At 42.1% G+C, this 27,497-nt stretch overlaps 1 protein-coding gene across 3 annotated transcripts in view; it reads right to left on the bottom strand.

Moving 5' to 3' along the window:
• TUT7 (terminal uridylyl transferase 7) overlaps positions 1-21,993 on the bottom strand; it is a 39,286-nt gene extending 17,293 nt beyond the window's left edge. For 2 of the 3 annotated variants that reach the window (XR_003995070.1, XM_030512190.1), the window contains exons 1-12: positions 21,869-21,993; positions 19,279-19,802; positions 14,300-14,475; positions 13,042-13,158; positions 11,826-12,003; positions 11,206-11,294; positions 10,135-10,186; positions 8,320-8,389; positions 7,331-7,457; positions 6,437-6,556; positions 961-1,092; positions 109-289 (exon numbers count right to left, since the gene is read on the bottom strand). Coding sequence is in view for 2 of the 3 variants with exons in the window: in XM_030512190.1 (XP_030368050.1) it covers positions 109-289; positions 961-1,092; positions 6,437-6,556; positions 7,331-7,457; positions 8,320-8,389; positions 10,135-10,186; positions 11,206-11,294; positions 11,826-12,003; positions 13,042-13,158; positions 14,300-14,475; positions 19,279-19,771 (1,735 nt within the window). In the remaining variant the exon portion in view is untranslated. Of the gene's footprint in view, positions 1-108; positions 290-960; positions 1,093-6,436; positions 6,557-7,330; positions 7,458-8,319; positions 8,390-10,134; positions 10,187-11,205; positions 11,295-11,825; positions 12,004-13,041; positions 13,159-14,299; positions 14,476-15,399; positions 19,803-21,868 lie in introns of all 3 variants that reach the window. The other variant, XM_030512191.1, reaches the window with a different exon arrangement.
• Positions 21,994-27,497: the final 5,504 nt, after the last annotated feature.

Here is a 27,497-nt window from a genome sequence, read left to right as displayed (position 1 = left end):
TCCACTACTGAAAAATTCTAACTTATTACACACAATGTCAACAGTCAAGATAGTACCCTAGAAAATTAAAACAACAGTTCTTTGAAGTTTTTTGGGAGATATATATACCTTCTACAGCAATGCGCTTTTTAGGCCAGTCCCTTGATTCACGAGACACTGCTTCTTTGAGTCGTATGCTAATAACAAAATCAGCCATATTGAACTCCAAGGCGTAGAAACGAAGCAGTTCTAGCCAGAGCTGACCAGCAGGTGCTGAACACTGCTGTCCTGAGTCAAATACTAAGGGAACCTGTAAATTATAGAAGAAAAGCTTAAATAATATTTAATGCACAGGTTTTTGGTTGTTACACTTCCTTGTATTTCATCTGTAACGTAATATTACAAAACTCATAGTTACTTCTATACTTCTGCAATTGCAATAAAAACTGCAATTAAAAAATTGGGAGAGATAGTATAAACTCAGATTATAAAACTTCAAAATCAAAGACTGCAACAATGGTTATGAATAGCGATGGCTATGAATACTAAATGGTTATGAATAGCAATAACTAATAACAACTGCTTATTTTTTTATGCCATAATTCATAAATTTCCAAGAAAATATCACATCTAATCTAATTAGACAGAATGGATTATATAGCCTATTTTTCACCAAAGCCTAAGCTGTATAGTTAACTGTCATAACATGCAATAATAGTGATATTGTTTCTTTCAAAGATATTATAATTTGCAAGAACAGTTCAAAGCTAAGAGGAAATATTTTTCATATGCTTAAACTAATTCTGAAATAAAATTGACATAACTCTATGAACTCTAGCACCAAGAGTTGAGCATAGTGAACCTTGTATCAAGCAGTCACGCAATCTCTTAGTTCAGCTCATGGTTTTGCAACATAAACACATAACTAAACTAGAAGATGGTTCTTTTTGTGAGAACAGAAGTAAATTAAATAGTTCAGACCTTGCCCCTTCTAGGAAAAGTTTCTTGTAGCAAATCAGAATCATCAATGGGATTATGTTCCCAAACTACAGCATCATTTTCAACTTCCTTCAGATGAAAATTAGTTAATTTGTTTAATGAGAATCCTCCAATCTAAAGGAAACAGAAAAAGAAACATAGTAAACATCACGTGAACTTTAAATCTTATGTCCCCATGGTAGTAAGACAAACTAAAACAGAACAAAGTTTAAAAGTAGCCTCTAGTATATGCCAACCTGCTTCTCTCTTCTCCCTATACAAAAGGCTCTCAAGAGTTCAGTGCTTTTGGAAAGGTATCCACATGTCATAGAACCTTTTGTTTGTATGTTACACAAGCATAAGTATGAATTGCCGAGGTGAGTATCTCCAGAGAGGACGCCTTTAACACCGGAGCGGGGGGAAGCACAGCGTCCCGGAGCCTCGGTTCGGAGCGGCAAGAGCGACCGGGGGAGCCTCAAGTCCTCGACAGGACTTGCCCAGGAGCCGGCAGCTCAGCTGACGCGAGCAGCTGACTCACAGGGGGCGGCGCCAGGAGTGACGGCACCAGCCCCCAGTGGGTAAAAAAGCGCTGCGAACAGGGCGTGGCACGTCAGTCAGGGCGTGGCGCGGCAGTTGGTGCAGGCAGGGCGAGCGGGCGGCGAGCGGGATGGTGAGCACTCGCCTCAGGACCAGGCCCGCTCTGGGAGCTCTGCCCCGGCGGTGGCCAGCGTGGGCACCCAGACAGAGCCGACGAGAGGGGAGGCTGCAGCACAGACCTCGGGGTGTAGAGAGTGCCTCGACTGGTCTCTTGAGGCGAGGGCGCACAATGGGCAGGGCTGCACTCGGTGCGCCCTGGTGGAGGTCCTCCTGCAGCAGGTGGCTGAGCTGCGGGAGGCTGTTGGAGAGCTAAAAGATGCCAGGGAAGCTGAGAGGAAGCTGGGCTGCTTGCTCCAGGCCCAAACGTCCAGCATTGCTCACATAGGAAAGAAGGAGGGCAGCAACCCAGGAAGCTGGGCATTAGTTATGAGAAAAACTAACAAAAAAAGGAGGAAGAGGACAACTAACGACAAGGGGCTTCCTCCTAAATCTGATGTCCCCACCCAGAACCACTTCGCAGTTCTGCAGGGGGCTAATGAGAAAGCACCCACCACACCTAATGAGCATCCTGCTGATGCACCAGTAAAGAGGATCACTACTGGTGCCTCCAGGAAAAAGCGGAGGGTCATAGTAGTAGGGGACTCTACTTTGCAAGGCACAGAGGCACCCATCTCCCGGCCTGACCCAGTCTCGAGGGAGGTGTGCTGCCTGCCAGGGGCTCAGGTCAGGGATGTTGCTGAGAGGCTGCCTGCTCTAGTAAGTCCTGCTGACTATTACCCCCTTCTAGTGGTCCATGTGGGTGCTAGAGATACAGATAGCAGTAGCCTGGAGAACATTAAGAAGGACTACAGAGCCCTGGGAGAGGTGGTTAGGGGCTCTGGAGCTCAGATAGTTTTTTCATCGATTCTCCAGGACAAAGGGGAGGACCTTAAAAAAGCTAGGCGCGTTTGGCAGGTTAATAAATGGTTAGAACAGTGGTACCATAGTCAGGGGTTTGGCTATTTAGAACAGGGGGCTCAATTTGGGAGCCCAGGTCTACTGGAGGCTGGTGGAGCTGGTCTGACAAAGAAGGGGAAGAGCTGTTTTGGTAGGAGGCTTGCCAGGCTGGTGAAGAAAGCTTTAAACTAGACGTGTTGGGGGAGGGGAGCATTGATCCATCCGAACACTCCTGGTCAGTTGCCAGCACCCATAAGTGCTTGGAGCGATGTAGAGATGTTCCAGCTGCCCCAGCCATTGAGTCGGCTGCATTTGGAGCTCGGCTAAGGTGCCTCTATACAAACGCCTGTAGTATGGGGAACAAGCAAGAGGAATTAGAGATGTATGCAAGGCTATGGGAATATGATGTCATTGTTATCACAGAAACATGGTAGGATGGCTCCTTTGACTGGAGTGTTGGAATGGAAGGTTACAGGCTGTTTAGAAAAGACAGGCCAGGCAGACGGGGAGGGGGTGTTGCTATCTATGTCAGTGATAGGCTGGAGAGTATGGAACTCTGTCTGGGGATGGGTGATGAGGTAACAGAGTGTTTGTGGGTCAGAATCAAAGGGAAAACAGCAATGGGGGACATTACGGTGGGGATCTGTTACAGGCCGCCTGATCAAGATGACTCTGTGGATGAAGCGCTCCACAGACAGATAGGAGCAGCCTCACGCTCGCAGGCCCTTGTCCTCATGGGGGACTTCAATCATCCTGACATCTGTTGGGGGGACAGTACGGCCCGGCACAAGCAATCCAGGAGGTTCCTCGATTGTGTGGAAGACAAATTCCTCTTTCAAGCAATAGAGGAGCCAACAAGGAGAGGTGCCATGCTTGACCTCGTGCTCACCAACAGGGAGGGACTGGTTGGAAATGTGACGCTCCAGGGCAGCCTTGGCTCTAGTGATCACAAGATGGTTGAGTTTGAGATCCTCAGGACAGTGAGAAGAGCGTGCAGCAAGCTCACTGCCCTGGACTTCAAGAAGGCAGACTTTGGCCTCTTTAGGAACCTCCTTAGTAAGGTTTCATGGGATACAGTCCTAGAGGGCAGGGCGGCCCAAGACTGCTGGTCGATATTCAAGGATCACCTGCTACGTGCTCAAGAGTGTTGCATCCTGACTAGAAGGAAGTGCAGCAGGAGGGCCAGGAGACCTCCATGGATGGACAAGGAGCTGCTGAGGAAACTTAGAGGGGAAAAAAGCAGCTTATAGAAGGTGGAAGCGAGGACAGGCGGCCTGGGAAGAATATAGGAGCATTGCCCGGGAAGATAGGGACCAGGTTAGGAAAGCTAAGGCCCAGCTAGAATTAAGTTTGGCAAGGGATGTGAAAGATAACAGCAAAGGATTACATAGATACGTAGCAAATAAAAGACAGACTAGGGGCAATGTGGGCCCTCTCCGGAAGCTATCAGGAGAACTGGCTACCATGGATTTGGAGAAGGCTGAGGTTCTTAATGACTTCTTTGCCTCAGTCTTCACCAGCAAATGCTCTGACCACACCACGAAAGTCTTGGAAAGCAAATGCAGGGACTGTGAAAATGAAGACCTTAGGCCCACTGTAGGAGAGGATCAGGTTCGAGACCATCTTAAGAACCTGAACGTGCACAAGTCCATGGGACCTGATGAAATCCATCCACGGGTCCTGAAGGAGCTGGCGAATGAAGTTGCTAAACCACTGTCCATCATATTCAAAAAATCAGGCAGTCAGGTGAAGTTCCTGATGACTGGAAGAAGGGTAATATAACCCCCATTTTCAAGAAGGGGAAGATGGAAGACCCAGGAAACTACAGACCAGTCAGTCTCACTTCTGTGCCTGGCAAAATCTTGGAACAGTTTCTCCTGGAAAACATGCTAAGGCACATGAAAAACAGCGAGGTGGTTGGTGACAGCCAACATGGCTTCACTAAGGGGAAATCCTGCCTGACCAATTTGGTGGCCTTCTATGATGGAGCCACGGAACTGATGGACAGGGGCAGAGCAGTTGACGTCATCTGCCTGGACTTGTGCAAAGCGTTCGACACTGTCCCGCACGACATCCTTGTCTCTAAATTGGAGAGACATCAATTTGATAGATGGACCACTTGGTGGATAAAGAACTGGCTCGATGGCCGCACGCAAAGAGTTGTGGTAAATGGCTCGATGTCCAGTTGGAAACCTGTAACGAGTGGTGTCCCTCAGGGATCGGTGTTGGGACCGGTCCTGTTCAACATCTTTTTCGGCGACATGGACAGTGGGATTGAGCGCGCCCTCAGCAAGTTTGCCGACGACACCAAGCTGTGTGGTTCGGTTGATACGCTGGAGGGAAGGGATGCCATCCAGAGGGACCTTGACACGCTTGTGAGGTGGGCCGATGCCAACCTTATGAAGTTTAACCAAGCCAAGTGTAAGGTCCTAGACCTGGGTCGGGGCAATCCCAGGCACTGCTACAGGTTGGGCGGAGAAGAGATTCAGAGCAGCCCTGAGGAGAAGGACTTGGGGGTGTTGGTTGACGAGAAGCTTAACATGAGCCGGCAGTGTGCGCTTGCAGCCCAGAAAGCCAACCGTATCCTGGGATGCATCAAAAGAAGCGTGACCAGCAGGTCGAAGAAGGTGATCCTGCCCCTCTACTCTGCTCTTGTGACACCTCACTTGGAGTACTGCATACAGTTCTGGTGTCCTCAACATAAAAAGGACATGGAGCTGTTGGAGCGAGTCCAGAGGAGGGCCACGAGGATGATAAGAGGGCTGGAGCACCTCCCGTATGAAGACTGGCTGACAGAGTTGGGGCTGTTCAGCCTGGAGAAGAGAAGGCTGCGTGGAGACCTCATAGCAGCCTTTCGGTATCTGAAGGGGGTCTATAAGGATGCTGGGGAAGGACTCTTCCTTAGGGACTGTAGTGGTAGGACAAGGAGTAATGGGTTCAAACTTAAACAGGGGAAGTTTAGATTAGATATAAGGAAGAAGTTCTTTACAGTGAGGGTGGTGAAGCACTGGAATGGGTTGCCCAGGGAGGTTGTGGATGCTCCATCCCTGGCGGTGTTCAAGGCCAGGTTGGACAGAGCCTTGAACCACGTGGTTTAGGGCAAGGTGTCCCTGCCCATGGCAGGAGGGTTGGAACTAGATGATCTTAAGGTCCTTTCCAACCCTAACTATTCTATGATTCTATGATTCTATGAAATATGTATTTTTTAATTATATGAACATATACTGCAGGACATTTCTCCTTCACTGCAGAGAGTGGAGAGGCTTTGGGAATGAGTAAGCCATGTACTGAAGAAAAATGTTAACTACAAGGCCCATGTAATTGGAACATGCACACTAAATACAGCAGGTGACTACAAGAACAAAAGTGGGTGCCATGAATATAACACCTGAACCATATCCTGGTGAACTGGATTCTGGATTTGTGTCCATAAGAGAACTCCTGATATTAAGATGCATTTCAGCTTCTACACCCAAGAAATACATGCTCTAAACCCCTAGTCTGATCCCTTGGGCGGATATCATACCAGTGTGCTCCCCAGCTGTGGTCTACATTTTCAAGAATTAGGTGTCAATATCCAAGCAATAAATACCAACAATACATTGTTTTGAGATGTAGCTATGTAAATTCAAAATTCTCAAGAGTCTAGAAGAAAGGCTGAAGAAATAAGGAAGCAGACTGTTATGAAGTACATTCAATGCCCAGCTCTCCTTATTTACAAAAGGGGCAACAAAGTACTTAGTTCAATGACTAGGATTGTGAACTGCATCCTTACAGCCAAGCATACAAATGTTATGTGCAGTCTGGCTGAATTCACATCTTTCTGAAATCCTGCAGAAATGGCTCGCTTATGGCTTGCTCAGAATAGCAAGAAGCTGGCAGGTTACACACCACGACAAGTGACTGGTCCTCTCACTCATACTATTCAGTGTATTAATACACATACCCATGATCCCAAATAGACAGGTAGAAAAGGCTCTTTCCTCTGTTGTAGAAAGAAAATAACCATCAAAGCAAACACATATGGTGACAAGCCTCCCTCTTCAGGACGATCAACACTGCACAACTGTGAAAATAAATTGTGCAATCATTAAGGTTTCAAGTGATACTGTGAAAAAATATTCTTTTCATTACTGTTCAGAAGTCTGTCACCTTAAATACCAACAGAAACTCAGACATCTTTAATCTCTACTGGGATGGACTTTGTTCTTAAGGCCTGAGTATTTACTAGTGTCATGTTATTACCATAATATTTTCATTTTAAGAGTCATAGCATGCAGAGTGGCAAAACAGATAGCATACAGCACATATGCAAAACATGACGACTCATTTTACACAGATATAGTACAAGTCAAAAGTGTTTCTTAAAGACTGTTCTTTTTCTTAAATCATACGTTAGTTGCAAGCACACAAAGTCTTGGAACAATTTATTTTAATTCATAATAAAGTTTTCACCTACATATGGAAACAAGCAGCTTTTTCCTGTCATTTTTTCCCGTGATGGATTAAGTTTATGGGAAACTTGTAATTCCATTTCACATAAAGTCCATTCCATATACATTCCTCTGACTGGTTTGGTACCACAGCAGGATACTTAGATTCTGCATGCTACTGGCTGAACCTTAAAATTCCACTTTTGAAATTCAGTGGAATAATACAACACACAGATGACAGTTACATAAAACTTCAAATTTATAAAAATTTAAAATACCTTTTCCAACTCTTTTTCAAAAGACAGTTTCAACAACTGTTTTCTAAACCATACCGACAGTCCTATGAGCATAGTATCAACATTGGTTCAATATTTATTCACAGATGGGAGAATACAAATTACTCTTACCTTTGCCCAGTACCTGAAGGCAATCACTAAAGGTACTACAGTAGGTTCCAGTTTCCCAAGTGCAGCCAAATGGTTTGTTATCAGACAAGCATTCTCATTCCCTGCACTCACTTTACAAATAAGGCCACTAAAACCCAAAAAGAAACGAAAGATCTTGGATGTTTTGTAAGAACAGCCACAGGTCAGATAACATCTCACAAAACAGTTCAGCAGGAGGCCGTAAGGAAAGACTTAACAGCCTCTCAAAGACATCTTATCTAAATTAAAAGCAGCATGGAAAATCAGATTGTTTATGGTTAGGTTGATAATATATGCATTATAATTTTCTGTAAAAGTGTTTTCAAATACAATTAAAATTTAAGTATGTTTCTAATGACTAATTCACTGAACTAAAAAAAGTCACAGTACTAATTTCATTCATGAATCAAAACCATCCTCCCATTCCACACCCATCAGAAAACATTTTCTATACTGATTCTACAGCAAAAAATATTTTCCAACACCAAAAGATTGAGGTGTAGCAGCAAATAATTGGTAATACTTCTGTATCAGTAGCTGTTTATAGAATGTTTCATGAATCTTAAGTGATATCCATTAAATGGGCAAAATAAAAAACTTTCACTTGTTCTCAAAATACTAGTAAGGCTAAGCAAGCTGATCTTGCCCTTCAGTAACCCATAATTTAACATGGTATCTGCATTATACTACATGGAAGGAAAGTTTCTGCTTGAGCAGTTATCCCAAATGGAAGGGTAAGGGTACATGCTGGAAGCCATAATGGTGGAAGGGATTGGGAAATACACAGCTGAGGACAGAACAACCCTTACCCTCTTATTCTAGGCTAGGAATGACTTGCCCATGAGTGTTAGTTTGTGTTTCAAGATCCATGGAACTGTAATAATTTAGTACAGAAACGTCATTTTTCAGATGTTGGTACATGTATTTTACATTGCTATATATATTAGAACACACAAAGTGACAACCGAGACCTTTGCTTTTCTCTGCACATCACCACTGGTATTCTAGCATGGAAATCTGCATCAACTTCCGTAAAAGATTCTAGGTGGAAGAAAGAAACAGAAGAAGCAATGTTAAGCATGATGTTGACAAAAAAATGCATTGAACTGGATGCAACTAGAGGAGTACAGCTAGAACCTCAACTTCTTAATAAAACGACTAATTTTGAGACGAATAACTCAGTACATCTGATATATTAATCCTGCCACCCTTTTAAAGCAAGTTTTTCATATGTGAAGAGTATGGTCTAGACTGTATGATAAGCACTGTTAAGAAAATACTCAAGAAAAAAAAGGAACTTTTCATAATTCATATACACAGTAGGTATAGTTAAGTAGGTATATTCTGGTTAAGTGCTGGCTTCGATGATCCAGGCATACACAGACCAATGACATCTGTAAAACAATGTTAATGTGAAAGATGAGAGCATTATGTCAGTACTAGACAGAAAGAAAATATCCAAGTTTATTTTCCCTGGTAATCTAGAAATGTTCTATGTAAGTATAGAACAGGCTTACTGACATGATGCAATGTCTTCTCGCTATGATTAATTCTTTTTTTTTTCCTTATTCTTTCCAAATACAATTCAGCTACATTTTTATCTCAACACTAAAAAAGTTCAGATGCCACTGTAGTCCTTTCTCCAAGTGGAGTTTATTGATGTGTCACTATTCCACTGAGCCAGGTAGAAAGGAAACTATGAAACAATTTTAGATACCCAGCTCAAAAACTCTGGAATGACAAGGTTTTCTTGATGTTACGTAGCCAATTGGACACCTGGCTTGTTTGAAAAACATCTTGCTTTTGCCACTGGGGTACCTCAAATGCCTAATGCTCTGTCTCTATATTTTCTGACTCACAGAAAAAGACTTTGCACAAGATGTTAATCCAAATATTGCTTGTTTTCCAAACACATTAGGGATCCTAACTTTCTATGGGATCTGAGTCTTCATTCTCCGGTCTGGTTTGATAATAATCCCATTCTCAAAGACTATAATGGTTATCTGACCAGACAAGAAGATGCACATACAATGTGGGTGGGGATGGCAATGAGAAAAATCTAGGTTAGTAAATATATGCATGTTTAATATACATGATTGGAACCATATGGTGTGATTTCCCAACTGTGGGCATGAAGCAAGGAAGAAAGTAGTAAAGCTACTTTTTGCAATTTGCATTTAAAAAAGACGGTTTCTTTCCCACCTTTTTGGTTTTTTACCTGCATATGCTTGAACTGGTTTGAATAAGTGCAATTTTTTTCTTTAAGATCTTAAATTTCACTTGCCTATATTAGTGCAGAGAGTTATACTCACTACCTGAAAAACACATGTGTCTGTATGCAGTCATTTGTACATGGCCTCCCTGCACTAGCAGGCATGTGCACATTATAGGAAAAACGACCACAACCCGAAAGGACATTACCAAATTTCTGTCAGAGTCAGAAGAGCTTAGGCTACTTTCTGTTCTATGCATGGCTAATAGAACAGTCTAGGGAATGAAAAGCAACACTGTCTACTGTAAGTTTGATGACATCTTCACTCATAATGTAGAAGAAAACCTCCCACTAGGAGTTTCTCATATCAACACAAATAATGGGACTTCAATAGTCATAAAAGTGAATACTAAAGTAAATTCTGACAATATATTATTTCCTGCAGTATTTTTCTGTCTCACATCTTTCAAAAAAAAACCCAGAATAGCACATGGTTTACCTGTTCAAGGTGGAATTGAACAATACTAAGCAGTAATACTTTAACAGAACTGAAAAGGCAGCAATTTTTTCTTACCACTGTTCTGAAGACTTTCTTGCACAAGTAAGAGAACATCTGGTTGTGTCATCTGTCAATAAAAGTAATAAAGATGTTTTCATAGCTGTCAAAAAGGTGATTTTCCACAACTCAAAAAAAATTAAAACATCAGCCCTAGGCCACTTTTGTTTTTCTTCCACGGAGAGCAGCAAGAAGGAAATAATAAAAAAGCAACTGAGAAAAAGCTTCTTAGTCTTTGGCTATTGCTAAATTCTATCAAAGGAACAGAGTTTTGCTTATTTTGAAGAAAATAAAAACATCCTGAAGTAATTGCAAGGAAAGCTATTTTTACCTCTGTCAAAGCCCTAGTTGTGGAAAAAGGCCACCAACAGAAACACTATTCCAGTGTGCTTAAATATGATTGCCTTCTGACATACTGGATCTACGACATGTCAAAGACTGGCATCATAGCCTTTTTGAATTATACGTGCTTTATGAACTTTTTCCTACAACATTTCCATATTCTTTTCCTAGAGGAAATACTAAATTGTAACTATTGCCAAATTAATTACATCAGGAATAAGTTTAAGTATGGAAACAAAAGCTTTTCACAGTCTCTAATTTCTTTTCAATGTTCAAGCACATAGATGTATACAAAACAACTAGCACAACAAATCAAGACTTTAAATTACTTCACATATAAATAACCTAAGATGGTTTCATGGCTCAAAAATATCCTAGAAATCAAAAACTCTGGTGTGCATATATCAGTACAGAAACAAGATCATGGAAGTCCCATGCATTTAATCCAGCTGTAAGAGAAGGTAAATAATGATCTGTCTCACAGGATCGCTAGGAGTACAGATGTTTCAATTTCTGAGAAGACAGATTTAATATAACACAAAGTTGTATTATACTGCCGGACTATTACTAGTGTACGAAGCAAGGAATGTTATTTTAAGACATTTTAATGTGATAGCTCTGTTGTACCCCATGCATTTTCATAGAAAGTGCTACAACCACACCGTAAGTTATATTTAAGCTATAACCTCATAAAGGTGCAAACATTTAAAACCACTTAGACATACTTAATAAAATGGTCTTACTTACATTGGCAGGAAACTGGATATCTATGTTTATGTCTGAAGTTTTGAAACCAAATCTGCTATAGGAGGAGCCATACAATCTTAATGAGCACTCTGCAACAAAGAAGAATCATACTGCATTTACTCTATACCTAATTCTAAGTCTGTAACTACTGTACAGCACTGTCAGTAGATTTTTAAGCCTACATTTAGTTTTGATAACTACAGGAAATGAAGAGTCTTCCAACAGCACAGACCTATGTCAGTAAATCCTGCCTTCCATGCTGTTGCTAGCAAAGACTTACCATGAAGGTCAAATGTCTCCCATGTCCTGTTCATCTTCACTTTTTACTACAGGTCTGTTTGGGTCATGAGCACCATTGTAATTTAATTCTGATACTGCCACATCATGCTGTTCCACTAAACATACTGTTTTGAATTTAGATAGCCAAGGTTTTTAATTAAGTTTTCACTTTCTATGCTGTTGTTTGTCTGCCTTTTTTAGTTTGTTTATTTTTTCATTTATTTGTCGGGTTTTTCTTGGGTTTTTTGGTGTTGGTTTTGGGTCCTCTCCCCCCCTCCTTTTTTTTAAGAATATATTTAAAGTTGGCATATCTAGCACTTAAAACAAATTGCAAATAATACCTGGCAATTTTTGATGCAGTAAGTTTTCCATCACTGTTTTAATGTTGAGCCTTTCTTCTAGATCTTCGTTACTTAAGCCAAACTCCTGTACTACATTTTCAATGGCAACACCAATAGCTTTTATCTGGGAAGGTGTTGGAGGAGGCAGAGCAGTCAGCAGCTGTTCTTCTTGCTTTTCCTTTAAAGATAGTAAGGCTGGTGTTTTAATGATTTTCTTGAGAAGCTTAATATGCTAGAATGAATGCCTGCAACTCCTCACAAGTAACACCACTGCATGTTTTCCAGATAGCGGAGGTAATTGGAAGCAAGAACATCAAGAGAAACTGTGACAAGTATAAAGAACTAGATATTTCAGAAGGCTTCAGTAATGCGCAGAGGTATATATACACGTATTTGGAACATTAAGAAAAGTCACCAATTCTTTCATCATCTATGAAGTGGGAAGGGGTAAGAGCTGAAGAAATAGAAAACCTGAGGACTACAAATATTTTTGTCCACTTAAAGCTGAGAAAGTAGAAGGAACAGAAGATATTTAACTTAAAAAAAAAAAAAAAAAAAGAAAAAAAAGAGTAAAATAAAATTCAGATTTTGCTGGAAGTTACTTTGATGTTTATGTTCAAAACAAACCTATTCCCTTTACATACAAACAAGTCTGTAATACTCCACAAGTTCTTTTTATAGTATTTTTGAATTGAAATCTTCACTATGACATACAGGTTATAATTGCTAATTCTGTCATACCAACTGTATTTACTTATTGCTACTCCTTATTGCTCTGGACTTGATCAAAATTCTTTCTTGTTGAAATATACCAATGAAATATACACCAAGAAGAATACACACAACTAGTCTATGACAAGAATTACAGAACAGCAAAACAGAAGAGTCAGCTGGTACCGAGCTTTTATTATACTTCAATCACCACTAACAAAATATTACTGAGTCATACTTTAAAATGAGGACTTATTTGAATACGCCTGAAAAACTACAAATTAAATTCCAAAACTGAGGGTGAAAGTAAAGTCCAGGTCCCAAGTTTACTCAGCTTACTCTTTTTACCATCATCATTAAGTAATAATTTTAAAGAAGATTCAAACATAGCAAAAAAAATCAGTGTGGAATGACTGCACTGAAGCAGTGCAGTCTCATTGTACTTAGCAGGGTGAGGACAGTTTCATAAAAGTGCATTTTGAACTTTTTCTTGTTCTTAACTCACCTTTAGGCTTTTCTTGTGTCTTTTTTCTTTAATATGCTTATAAGCAAAAGCCACCGACTCAATCAAAACATCACACAATTTGCAGGTATATTTTGCTGATGGGTAGCTTCGAGATTGCTAAAACAAAGACAGTAAAAAACCCTAAAATATAGAAAGATACTACTTTCACTTCATTCAATACCCTTGCTAAATTGAATGACTAACTCCGAAATCCAGAAATACTCACTTTAGCTTTCCTAATTCCATCTTTACAGTCAAAAAGTTCACATATCAAATATAACATGAGAAGAATGGTGGACCTTTCTCAATCAAGATCAACACCCTGTCTTTTACAGTGGAAAATACCCAATGCCCATGGAAGAATGGATTAACTGTATGTCCTGGGTTCAGCAGTAGCAGTCATTTTTCTCTTAGTAGCTGGTGCAGTGCTGTGTTTTTGACTTTAGCCTGAGAACAGTGCTGATAACACACCGATGTTTTCAGTTGTTGCTAAATAATGTTTACTCCGACCAAGGACTTTTAGTCTCATCCTCTGCCAGTGAGAAGGGGCACAAGAAGCCAGGAGGAAACAAGAGATAGGACACCTGACCTAAACTGGCCAAAGGAGTATTCCATACCACAGCACGTCATGCCCAGTATATAAACTGGGGGGAGTCACCCGGAAGGCCCAGATCGCTGCTCGGGTCGGGCTGGGTATTGGTCCGCGGGTGGTGAGCTATTGTATTCTCTCCCCTTGTTATTTCCCTTATCATTACTGTTATTGGTGGTAGCAGTAGTGGTTTTGTATTATACCTTAGTTACTGGACTGCTCTTACCTCAACCCGTGGGGTTTACATTCTTTTGATTCTCTTCCCCATCCCTCCGGGAGCAGGGAGGGAGAAACAGGAGAGTGAGCGAGCAGCTGCGTGGTTCTGAGTTACCGGCTGGGCTTAAACCACAACACTGAACAAACACACAATAAAACTTTTCTCGTCCACTACCCCAGCATCTAGTGATATAATGTTAATTCATGAACTAGAGGAGTAGCCATTTTTTGTGCTTAAATTGCTGCCAAACGAAGATTTATTCTAGTAAAAAAATACTCAAAGCATAATCTACCTTTTCTTGAGAATTCATTAACAGCACCCATTTCGTATGTTACATCAATTCTATAAATAGACTTTCTAGCTAGAATCAGAGAAACTGCTCAAAGTGTACCCTCTATATTGTTTTTACAGAGAAAAAAAGGAGAGGTCTATACAAGTAAAGACAATGGCACCTTCTTCAGTCTATAAATGTAGTCTCGTTTCAATCGTTCTTCAGCTTGCTGCAATCCTAGAAGTTCTTTTTCTGACAGCACAGATTCATCTATGACTGGACCATCCGCTTCATCGTGATCACACTCATCTTTTCTATTTCTTCTCAATTTTCTTGGTTTCCTAAACTTCTTCATTTCTTATAAAAGAGTTATAAAAGCAAATATGTCAAATAACTTCAGAGTACCACAAAGCATTTTTTTCTTTTTTTCTTTAATTTACCATTCTTCTTATGTGCAAGGCAAAGTTAAGATACAAATCATCTACCCTGCACAGTTGCATAATCTGCCACGTGCAAGTCTGATAATAGCAAAAGTATATTTGTGTCATAACGCATTTGTTCCAAACTACTATAAAACACTGATTTGTCCCATTGAAGTCACTGACCTTATTTAAATAGCTTTGTAAAAACTGGCTAAAAACATACAACTAAATGCAATAGGTGAGATATACCTGTATATCACTATATTGAAAAAGTAGAAAATAACCAAAGATTTCAGGATGCCTGGTCAGGCTTAGGTAGACAAACAAACTAGAAAGTTAACTGATCCATAGACCACTGTGAGTATCACAGAATTAGTGAGCGTAGGCCAATCTGAATGATTTGTATGAGCTAACAGCATTTCCTTGGCTTAGGTGACATAGAAAAATTTATTATCACCAGCAATAAAGGCTGTTAATGTCACTTGCCTTTCAATTAAACCAGCATATGAATCAGTATTGCCTTTACATTTTTAAACAGACAAGTGAAAAACAAAACAAAAACCCAAAACCAACCTCTATTGGCTACATAAATCAGTAAATAATGAACTTGCTAAGTATCTGCACACATTGCTTAATAAAGCTATAAAATGGGCAGAATAAACATGCTTAGAAAGCTTGTTACATTGACAGCAAAGTTCTAGCACACATGAATGTAAATTCAACTTCTACTTTTAAGCAAACTTTGTCATCATTTTGAAGCAGGAATTGCTACTGGTCCAAAGAATACCTGTAAAAAATAATCCCGGGTATGAATACACACAGGCCAGATTTTCACACATTACTTTAGATCACGTCTTACCTTTCACCTGAACGGCTATACAGGATGTCCGAATGCATGGAATTCCTAAAGTTCCCTGCTTCTGGGAAAGTTTATGTAACTTCTTAAGACTCCAAAACCCTTATCATAGCATTAGGTTTTAATTTATAATAATTAAAAAGGTAACACGACTGCTCTAGCAAACACATTTAAAAAGTTTCTATGCTGGGACCACAATTTTTGTCTCTAACAGTTGGCAAAAGGGAAACTATCTGGTTGTGTATTTTCAACCAGTTGTTTGACTCAGTTCAGTAAGCAGCATGCATGTGCTAGTGCTGTAAACAGGACCAGACCAAGAATGGCAATATAATTTCTTTCAGCAGCACCACAAGTTTATGCTGGAATAAACAGAACTGAGGCTGTGAGGGTTGCGGGAACAGTACTCCAAAAGAAGTTCAAGGAGGAGAAACAGAAGTCTGAGTTTCTAAACTTTATCTTTCCCTTCCTTCCATTTTTCACCCTGACTCTCCTGCTCAAACTCCAAAGACTGCCACAGTTCTTTGGCTACAATTTTACTGATCAGCCTAAACAGAACTTATGACAAAAATGTTTATTACATTAATGTCATTGCAGGAAACCGTGTCACAACTACCTACCTACCAATTATTTCAGTAACCACTCAGTAACTTAAAAACAAACTTCCAAAGTAAACAAACACTTCTAGTATTTGGTAGTTATGGTAGTGACAATCTAATTACAGGTTAATGACTAAATGAAGTACCAAAGACAAGCTAAAGCTTCTGCAGAAAAATCAGTGCCTCAGAGATTTGGTGAACTCCTTCCTTATAAGCTAGAGTAAAAAGCCATAAAGGAAAGGGACAACTGCATAGAAGAGTTCAAGTAAAAAGAAATGCTAAGTGACACATTTTTAGTAATTGTTTGCTACTTGATATAGAATTAGAGCTTTTGTAGAGACCTCAAGAGATGGGCTATGCCATGCCTGTGCTTCTCAGCAGAATGAAATTATCTTTGTCAATCCTAGCAATGCTCACCTAACCTGTTCTTAAAGGCCCTCAGGTACATGCTCCCGAGCTGCCCAGACAACCTCTCCAGTACTTCCCTTTTACCATTAGAAACTTTCCCTTTATTCCTCATCTGAACCTTTCCTGCTCAATTTTAAGCCCATTGCTTTGTGTTGACACAAGGCAATTACCTCATTAGCTTTTTAATACCTTTTCTAGATAGTTGAAGACTGTTATCATGCCTCCCTATTCTTCCCTTTTGCAGAGAGAATGGTGATTGTTTACAGTTTGTGTGGTTTCTGTTCTCTATGTGACCTGGCATTATTTTCGCTCTTCTTTGGACTGTTTCCATTTTATTCATTCAAGTGGGGTGCAAAGCTGGACAGAGTACTGCAACTGAATTTACCAAAGACTTACAGAAACAGGAGTACTTCAGGCTGTGAGTACTTCAGGCACTTTCATGCCTCACAGTGCCATGACACTAACTACTCATGATCATTTTCTGATTCACTACAGTTTCAGATTCCTCTCTGAAAAAAATACTACTTTAAAATAACTTTTCCTCCTTTATTTGTGCAGTTGACATTCCTACTTAAGCAATGGCATTTGCACATGTATTTTGTATTTCATCCTATATGTAGGTCATTTTGCCAATTGTGCAAAGTTATTTTAATTGACCTTCCTGCTTTTCTGCATTGTTTCTACCAGCTCCACAGCATACTGAAATTTAAAAACACACAATTAATAAGCATGCTGTTTTCATTCATCATCAGACTAACGTAATAAACATTGAACAGAATAGAATTCTCACAGATGCTTGCTCAATGCTTCCTATCATTTTGACAAAATCTTTGGTAAATATTTGGTATATATCTAGTTATAGCTCTGTAAGTCTCTTGTACTAATTTCATCTAGAGAATTTTCCTCTACTTACAAAACTGTCTCATAGTGTCTGAAGTGCTACTGTACCAGTACCAGCAGCTTCTCCCACGTCCACAGGGAACTGACAACTATTTTAAAGAAATAAATTAGAAGGAGCTGGCATACTTTCTTCTTGACAAATCCATGTTTACTGCTACTCATCTCTTTGTTATCTTTTAAATATTTATATTAGGTTACATTATTTGTTCCAGAATGGATTTCTAAGATTAAAGTTGCATACTTTAAAATTGCAATTTTAAGAGATGTTTGCCCTTTCCTATATGCCAGTAGCTCACTTCTGGGTAAGTTCTCAAGGTACGATTGCCGGTGGTTCCAAAAATCTACTTCAGTGACTTCCTGAAGTTTCACAGAAAAAGTTCATTCAACCCAGCACATTCAATGACAAACTTGTAAAAGCATTCTCCTTTGCTCTCTCCTCAGCTTAGGTTGAGTTTAAGTGTGCAACTTAGTTCTAACAATAAGAGACACTGCTCGCAGTTTTATCTTTTTAGTGGCAGCTGATACCATGGGAAAGGACATTTAATTCCTGGACTTTCCAGTATCAACCAGCAATAGCTTTCCTTCTCAGCAGGGGGGCAGACCAATACTGTCTTTGGCCTCCCTCTCAACTAAAACAACATCTCCCGTGAATAGGCAGCTGTCCCATGTTAGCAGCACCTCGTCTATGCCTTAATCCTTCGTATTTAATTATATTCTCTTCTTTAAAGCTTCCTCTTTCTACTTACACTTCCTTTTAGTACTCATATTCAATGAAGATCTTATGATATTGATCATTTTATCCTCCCTCAGCCTGTCCTTCCTTGCATTTCAGTACTCAGGGCTTGTACTCTCATTATTAGCATCAACTGCCCATAGAGAAGTTTAATATGCATGGATAATTAGTTTTGTGTTATTGTTGTATTACTATTGCTAGCATTAAGTTCTCACAATACCTATGCAGCATTGTCTTCTATCTTCATTAACATATGTTGTTACAGACCTCATCAGTAGCTCCAAAATCTCACCCTGTTGTCCTGATTTCAGCTGGGACAGAGTCATTTTTCTTCGTAGTAGCTGGTGCAGTGCTGTGTTTTGGCTTTAGTCTGAGAACAAGGCTGGTAACACACTGATGTTTTAGTTGTTGCTCAGGAGCCCTTATCCTGAACAAGGACTTTTCAGTCTCTCATGTTCTGCCACTGAGGTGGTGCACAAGGTGCCGTGAGAGCGCAAAGACAGGACCCAAACTAGCCAAAGGGGTATTCCATACCACAGCACCTCATGCCCGGTATATAAACTGAGGGGAGTCACCCAGAAGGGCAGATCGCTGCACAGGTTGGCCTGGGCATCAGTCAGCGGGTGTTGAGCTATTGTATTGTGCATCACTTCGTAGATTTTTTTTGTTTGTCTTTGTTTTATCTTTCCCTCTTTCTTTTTTTGTAATTCCTCTTTTCATTATTATTAGTAGCATTAGTATTACATTATACCTTATTTTAATTATTAAAAATTGTTCTTATCTCAACCCACAGGTTCTACCTTTTTTCTGATTCTCCTCCCCATCCCACTGGGGGAGAGGGAGGGGTGAGTGAGCAGCTCTGTGGTAATTAGTTGCTGGGCTGGGATTAAACCACAACACTTGCATCACCTCAACTTAAACATCCCTTATCAACCTTAACAGATTCAATCGCGTCATACCTGGAAAACTGAAAACGGGGCACTGCACAGATGTGGCAATCTACCTACTCCTACCACTCATAAGCTAACACCACAATTTATAAAATAAGTTCTGTATCATTCACTGTAACAATGTCTTTAAAATGCTGCAGTATAGTACAGTCCATAGTTTGCAACATATGACAGAGCAAAAATTATTTTTTTGCTCTAACAGTGAATCTTGAAATTTTACTTTTCAGTAACAGACACAGCAAGCTACTTTACTGGACAGCTGTGCAAAATACCCCTGAAACCAAACATTGATTACCAGAGCTTCCTTTCTGCATGTCTGGCACATCTTCACTCATGAAGTCTTCCTGAAGTTGTCTTCCACTTCTGTTTCCAGCACCTTCAACCTCATGAAGAGAGTCCTTTCTTGTCCTGCTATGCACAGGAATCCGGGCAACAGATCTGTATTCTCTCCAGCCGTCATAAGTACCACGGTGGTCATCAGATACCCACTTCCTCATTTGGTCTCTTTGGGTATCATTTAACTTTGACCTTTGACTGTATATTGCATTTTTATTTGAATGTGAGCTACTCAAAACACTACATGGCCCTCGCCTGGGACTGCTTCCATAGTGACCTGGTGTTCCCTTTTTTTTTTGCAGGCTGGTATCTGTTTTATTGCTATGGCCATGTCCGCATTCGTCCATGAAGTCATGGTAGTCTTTCTGTAAGGAACTTCCTTTTAATTCTTGATGTAAAATTTCCTGTTCCTGATTTTGTTTGGCAAAGAAAGGTTTTGCAGCATCTCCCATGGTTATTGCTGTTCAATTTAGTGATTCGCACCTAGAAATAAAAAAGTTAAAAGTTGTATTTCGAAATTAATCAAGTGATAAACACTGGCTATTATTTGTTATGGAAAACCCAACAATCAAAGCCGTAGCTCTATAACACCATAAGGCAAGCAAGTCTTTGAGAAAAGCAAAATTTTCTCCAATGAAAGGCAGTTCAAAACTCTGCTAAGTTTCTTCTCTTGAAATGTCTAACATCTATGGGTGGTTTACTAAATACAGAGACAGCCTACGGCTTTTTTGGGCATTAAGGTCTAGATGCCTTTAGGACAGATGACTACTTTTCAAAGTCCACATCAGAGTCTCAGCTCAGCACAGGAAAGGTTTGAAAGAATAACCAAAGGAACTCTGTAGCATGTTCAATATATAAGAATATAGGAGGCAGTAACACGAGTGGCCCCAAAACCATTCTACATCATCCGAATATTCCCCTCTCCCCACACTAGACACTGTTCACCTTGTTAAGAATGAAAACTGTGATCAGAGGAGATAGTTGCTACTCAACTTCTACATGTCTGTCAGACAGATATGACACAATGAATGAGAAACAATGCTACACTCCTAGTGCACTCTGCACATTTTACCTAGACCACAATTCTGAAGTCTCACATTACTCAGTATTAAGCATTCATATTTCATATTATTTTAGTATTCTCTAAAACATCTGGGCTACTGATTTGCTCCTCCTCCCCTCCCAACAGTTGGTCACATCCATGTTCTTTTTTGTAAAACATTTCCAGGCAGCTGTAGCTCCATGTTTGCATAAACCCTTTGTGGATTGTGAAAGGGGGAGTTACCTGGAAAAGACATAGGCACACACATAAGCAGCAGTGGTCACATCAACACCGAGTATTGTATGATTTAAATATAGCCACATACAATCAAACAAAAAAGGTTTGCTCTTTCAAAACACATGTATATGATTATGGACATAGAGAAGGCCACAGAGCATTTACAAGAAGCGCTGAAACAGCAGGAAATGTCCTGTTGTCTTTAATATGGGAGTAGGGTATCTGATTTTCTGAAACGTTTTCTAAGTTCAGCAGACCCCAAAGGTACCCCGAGGCATCTCGGTGTCTGCTTTCTATGGGCTTGAGGCTTTCAGTGTTTATCCCCTCTTAAGCAGAAGAGGGTTTTTTTGCTCCTAAGAGAGCGACAAAACAAGCAGGATTCCTATCCTAATGACCTGAATTCACAGTCTGTTATGTATGACTGCAGAGACGCAGCTATTCCAGCTAGGACCTGAAAGAAAAGTTTCAGCCAAACATAGTGAATTTGCTTCCTATTTTAGGAAGGAAACTGCTGTCACCTTTGAATTTCAGAGTGACCTGAAACCAGCCTGTTTTAGAGTCATCCCCACAAGCAACGCCCACACCCAGCCACCAGCCGGGATGACGACACACTGCCGGCACTGCAAGGGAGCAAAGAGACCAAGTCCACGCTCGCCTCTGGCTCCCAAACACGACGCGAGGAGCTGGCCGGGAGCGGGGCGGGGGCTACATGGGGGTGGACTGCCCCAAGGGCTCGCAGCCACGCCGCTGGGAGACCGCACGGCTCTCCGCGGGGCCAGACACAGCAGGCAACACCAGCCAAGTTGTCAACGGGTCCCGGACGGCGGTGCACTACACCGGCCTCCGTCACCACCACGCAGGAAACGCGCTCCGCGGGCCGGGGCTCCCCTGCTTGTACGCCGCGGCTCCCGGCCGCGTCCCTCCCGTCCTCCCCGCGGCTGACGAAGGCCCCCAGCCCTCTCCTGCCCCTCTCGCCCCGTACAACCCAAGGCCCGGGGAAAGGCCTGGCGGAGGCGGGGGGACTAGTGGAGCAGGGCAGCGGCGTGGCCTGTGGAGCCGCAGCCCCCCCCCCCCCCCCCCGGCCCGGCCCTGCCCCGCCCCGCCGCCTCAACCGGGCAGCCCGCAGGACGAGGGGCCGCGGTCCAGGCTCAGGAGGGAGGGGGGAAGGAAGAGGGAGGGGGGAAGGAAGAGGGAGAAGGCGCCGGAGGAAACGGCCCGCGGCCGGTGCAGGCGTCGCCCGGCCGCCACCCGCCGAGCGAGGGACACTCACCGGCCGCCGACAGCCCGGCCGCTACCGCGGCGCCGCCATTGTGCCCCGGCGGAAACGACACCGGTGCCTCCGCGCGGCCGAGCCGCACGGGTCTTCCGGCAGCGCGGCTCCGCCCCACCGCCCCCCGGGGCGTGCCGCGGCTCTGGGGGCGGGCCGGAGCGCCCGCAGTGACGGTTCTTTGGGAGGGGCTGCTGCTCCCCGGGGACCCGCGACCCCTGCGGGCCGCCAGGCGGGCTCCCCCGGTGAGCGGGCGCCTTGTACCTGCAGGTAACGTCGTTTGCTCGTCGGTTGGAGAACTGAAGGCACCGCCACGCCGCTGGATAGAAACCCAACCCCGTATACCCCGCATGTCTCACCAAAATAACCACCGCAGTCCAAGTAGCTAATGTTCAGAGCTAATTACGAGAACCAGAAACACAAACTACAGGAAGTGGGAAAACCCGTGGCAGGTGGGGAAGTGGACACGTACCTGGTTTCCTGTAAAAGAAAAGCTCCTACTTCCCTAATCACTAAATGACCCTTCTCACCGAATTAGGTGACCTGTGTGTTTTGTAGATGTTGCTTGCACTTGCTCCCCCACTTCCTCCTGTTTCTGCATGCCCTCTTCATCACTCATTGCTGACTAGTTCAGAAGGGTCTCTTCTGAGTTCTTTACTTGCATTCGTATTTATGGAAACGAGATGCTCTTAACCCACCTCATAAAATGGACCTCATGAGAATTCTCCTTCGTGTGCTAATCCGGACTTCCGCAGCAAAATGCGTACAAGTATACAGATTCTGAAGGGACATAAATAGCAGAGACTTCCCAAAATTACTTATGGTATCTTTCAAAGACAGGACATAATAGCTTTATAGCTTACTGCTTCGCATCAGCACTTGGAAGTTACCTTTTGCCTTCTCCTATATGACCCCTTCAAAATAAGAACGAACTCTGGGCAAGATATTCTTGGGAGAGGGTGTGGTATGGGACGATAGCTTAACTCACCAAAACCACTATTGTGAGAAGATGTGGCTGGGGTGCCAAACACAGAAACATTTCTGAGCCTTGTCTTGCCTCCTTCTTCCATAAGGTTGTTTGACTGGCTACAGGCTCGGCACGTTTCAAGTCATAGTGACTGCCGTGGGTCAGACAATGTCTGGTCTTATGTCTTGTGATCTGGTGTCACTAGTGCACCCATGCAAGACTGTCTCAAGTTCCTGTAATTTTTATGAATTAAAATTCCTGTTGTCTTTATGAAACTCACAGATTCTTCTTTAGATTTCAATTAGACGGATAATTTGCACTTACTTACTAGCATTTTCTATGATCAGACTAATACAAGAGAAAGTAAGCTAAAAGGGTCATATGTCCTTAATACGCATGATGCTTGGAAGACCCAAACTTTTATTAGCTGAGATTTTGTTCTAAATAGGTAGCATCAAGATACATTAGTCAGCTTTTGTGAGAAAAAGTAAACTTAGCATCTTGAATACAAATATACTGAAATGGGAAAGTGAATTAGCAGATCTTGGTAAATTTATCTGGAATAAAAGAAAACAAGAAGGAGATATTGAAAAACATTAGAAGAGTACAACTCACTAAATCAAGTAAGATGAGCTAGATACATACAAATGATAAGACTGAACACAACAAATCGCAGTATTGAGCATCACAGAATAATTTTTTTTTTTTTTTTAAGAGATGTAATCTGTGGCATTTCTGTGCACTGATCTAGAATCTGACACAGACTTTTTGCTCCAGCTTATATTAATTAATTGGATTTCCAGTTTCTCTCTAACTGCATTTACTTAGCTCTAACAAGTACTTGGTACATCTTTTAAATAGTTTTGTTTTGTGTTGTGCAACAGATACTGTTTTCCTTTAGGAAAGCTTGCCCACCAAGGAAAAAAAAGAAAAAAAAGATTGGTTTGCTGTGGGTTTTTTTGGAGATCAGGCTAATTTGGGATCAGAAACCTGCCAGACTGGTACCAGTGGGGATGGGATTGCCCAGGCATAGGAGTGGTAGGAAGCAGAGGTGGAGAGCCTGTTTTGACTGTGACTCAGCCATCTCCTGGACCTCACCCATAACTGCTGTCTTTGTCACCTCAGCATTTCACTGTTGTAACACTCTCCAGCTTGAAAAGCTACTATGAAGTATTGAAAATGCTGCTGCTTGTCTACAGCAGTGGAGGATTTAATCACCTGCAGATAACTCAGGAAACCTGTCCACAGATATTTTATCGTGAAATTTTCCTGAAGACAGTGAAGCTGACCCACTTACACCTGAAAAGATCTTGCCCAGTGTCGTGTCCACTCCCAGCTTCTTGTGCACCCCGCGCCTACTCACTGGTGGGGTGAGGAGCAGAAAAGGCCTTGATGCTGTGTAAGCATGGCTCAGCAATAATGAAAACATTCTTGTGTTGTATACGCCTTTTTCAGCACAAGTCCAAAACATAGCCCCATACAAGCTCCTGTGAAGAAATTTAGTTTTATCCCAGCCAAACCCAGCACATTTACATACTTTATTACATACCATTTACATCATGTTCAGGTCCTACCCTCTTGCAATACATCTTCATTAACCACACTGCTCCAGAAGAAATGTTTGTGAAATGTCCATAGATATCCACAAAATGTTCATTGACTTTATTTGGTCTATGACTTTGGGCTTCACTTGTTACAGTATTCACTCAGGTAAGAGAAGTGGTGTGTTGTGCAGAGTTACTGGGCACTAGAACTAGCTCAATTTAGGTCACTGCTGCACTAGCACTGATTCTTGTGAGGTTCATCCTTTTTTGGTTCAGGTGGTTTGTGCTGTAGTAATTCCAGTAACATGCAACTCAAATCATGGGTTACAACAATTTAAAGGTATATCCATTACATTCTCCAACCCTGGTTCCTTTGGACTATGGCATAACAATAATCTGTAATTCCTTTGGACTAGTGAATTGCAATAAATTCCTCCTCTTGCTGCTTGGGAAGCAGCGAGAGGTTCCTGCTATAATAGAGCATCATACAACACTGCCATCATACAACTTAAATCACAGATTATTTTTATCCAGGTTTAAATCACATTGGACTTCCTTATTCTTCTGCATTACCTACCAAGTGCACCCAGGTCCTTGGGCAAAAACAATCCCATGAATAGGTTTACCCTTTCCTGAAGAGGGAGTTACCCACACTGTTTTTCCCAGCCAGTTTCTACATGTACTACAAGGATCTACTATGAGGATCTTATCTCCTTCCACAGTGCACAGGGTTTTTGACTGGGCAGGGTCAGGTCAACTGGCAGATCCTCTGGTGTTAACTAGCCAAGTGGCTTTTGGTAAATGTGTATCCTAATGGTTGAAAGTCCCACCCCCGTTGCTCTCAGTGTAGTTTTTAAGAGCCCATTGTACCGTTCGATTTTCCCAGAGGCTGGTGCATGGTAGGGCATGTCATATACCCACTCAATGCCATGCTCTTTGGCCCAAGTATCTATGAGGTTGTTCCAGAAATGAGTCCCATTGTCTGACTCAATTCTCTCTGGGATGCTGTATCGCCACAAGACTTGTTTCTCAAGGCCCAGGATAGTGTTCTGGGCAGTGGCGTGGGGCACAGGGTATGTTTCCAGCCATCTGGTGGTTGGTTCTGCTGTTGTAAGCCCAGTGCTTGCTGTGGTGGGTTTATGGTAATGTATCTGCCACGCGTCCCGATACTGATATTTCAGCCATCGTCCCCTATACCGAAAAGGCTTTAACCATTTGGCTTGTTTGTTTATGGCCCACTTTTTACATTCATGGGTAACTTGTGCAATGGTCTCGATAGTCAAGTCTACCCCTTGATCATGAGGCATTTATATGTTACATCCCTTCCTAGATATCCTGATGTGTCATGGGCCCAGTAAGCTATACATAGCTCACCCTTATGTTCCCAGCCCAGATCCACCTGATCCACTTCAATTCTAGCAGCCTGGTCCACCTGCTCATTGTTTTGATGTTCTTCAGTGGCCTGACTCTTATGTATGTCAGCATCTACGTGACATACTTTTACAACCACGTTCTCCACCCAAGCAGCAATACCTTGCCACAGTTCAACAGCCCAGATGGGCTTATCTCTGCTTTGCTAGTTGGTCTGCTTCCATAGCTGCAACCACCTCCCTGGGTATTTGCTGCCATCTATGAATCAGTATATAGATAAAGTACTGGCCATTTTTCTCGTTCAGCAGTATCTAAAGACAGCTTGTTAGTTTTCACTTCCATAAGCTGACTCGATTTCCTTCACCAGTTTCTATGTCTTTTTGTGTAGGACTCCACACAGCAACTTTCCATCTTTGATGTTTTCCCACAATACAACAGGATCCACCTGTAAACAGGGCATATTGCTTTTAATTTTCTGGTAATTTATTATACAGTGGAACCTCCAGCACAAGTCACCTCCTCTGGCGACACTCCAAAATTGGGCCCTCTGCCTGACCCACAATCAATTCCAGGGTTCCCAGGCAGTCAAGGTTTCCCGTTCAAACCCGTTGCATTATCAGTGCAACGCACCTACTCCAAGTAGCATCAGTTGCATGATGTGTAGAGGGGATCCCCCCCGTGAACATCCAGCTGAGCACAGACAATTAAGGTGCCAAAAAGATCTGAGCTTCAGCACCAGCTGCTTCTGAAGTGGATCAAATTCCTTCACATGCTGCTAATATTTCTTTTTCAGTGTAGTGGGCTTCAGGTCCTCTATATCCGCAGCTCCAAAACTCTAGAGGTCAGCCTTGAGTCTCTCCAGGCGCTTTCTGCCAGAGGCTCCAGGTGAGCCCGTTATCCCTGGGTGAGGTGTAAAGCATGTTTTTCACATCTTTTCCTGTCCAGACCAGCCCAAGTGCTACTGCGTGAGCTGTCTCCCATTTAATTTGTTCAAAGGCTTGCTGCTGCTCAAGGCCCTATTCAAAGTTGTTCTGGATCACTCAGTAGAGACGGCTTATGGTCAGACTGTAATCAGGAATACACATTCTCCAAAACCCACACCACCTTAGAAAGCTTGTGTTTCTTTCTTGTTAGTTGGTGGAGACGTTGCTGTTACTTTATTGATCACATCCATTGGGAAGTGCCAATGGCCATCTTGCCATTTTATTCCTAAAACGTGGATCTCCTGTGAACGTCCTTTGACTTTACTTTGTCTATAGCAAAACCAGCTTTCAAAAGAATCTGGATTATTTTTCTCCCCTTCTCAAACACTTCCTCTGATGTGTTGCCCCACACAGTGATATCATCAATATACTGCAAATTTTTCTGGAGCTTCACCTTGTTCTGGTGCAGTTTGTATCAATCCATGGTAAATGGTAGGGCTGTGTTTCCACTCCTGGGGCAGTTAATTCCATGTGTACTGGATACCCCATCACATGAAAGCATACTGTGGCCTGAACTCTGCTGCCAAAGAGATCAAGAAAAACACGTCTTTTTAGCGGTATCAATGGTTGCATACCATTTTTGACTCCAGTTCATATTGAAGTTCTAGTGTGTCTGTTATGGAAGCACCCAGTGGTGGTGTGACTTCATTCAGGTCACTATAGTCCACTGTTAACTTCCACTCTCCTTTAGATTGTTGCACTGGCCATGTTGGACTATTAAAGGATGAGTGGGTCTTGCTCATCACTCTTTGACTCTCCCAGTTGCT

This window comes from Strigops habroptila, chromosome Z (genome assembly GCF_004027225.2).
Source record: "Strigops habroptila isolate Jane chromosome Z, bStrHab1.2.pri, whole genome shotgun sequence".
NCBI lineage: Eukaryota > Metazoa > Chordata > Aves > Psittaciformes > Psittacidae > Strigops > Strigops habroptila.
The sequence above is the reverse complement of the archived record's forward strand: the minus strand, read 5'-3'. Positions and strand labels throughout refer to the sequence as shown.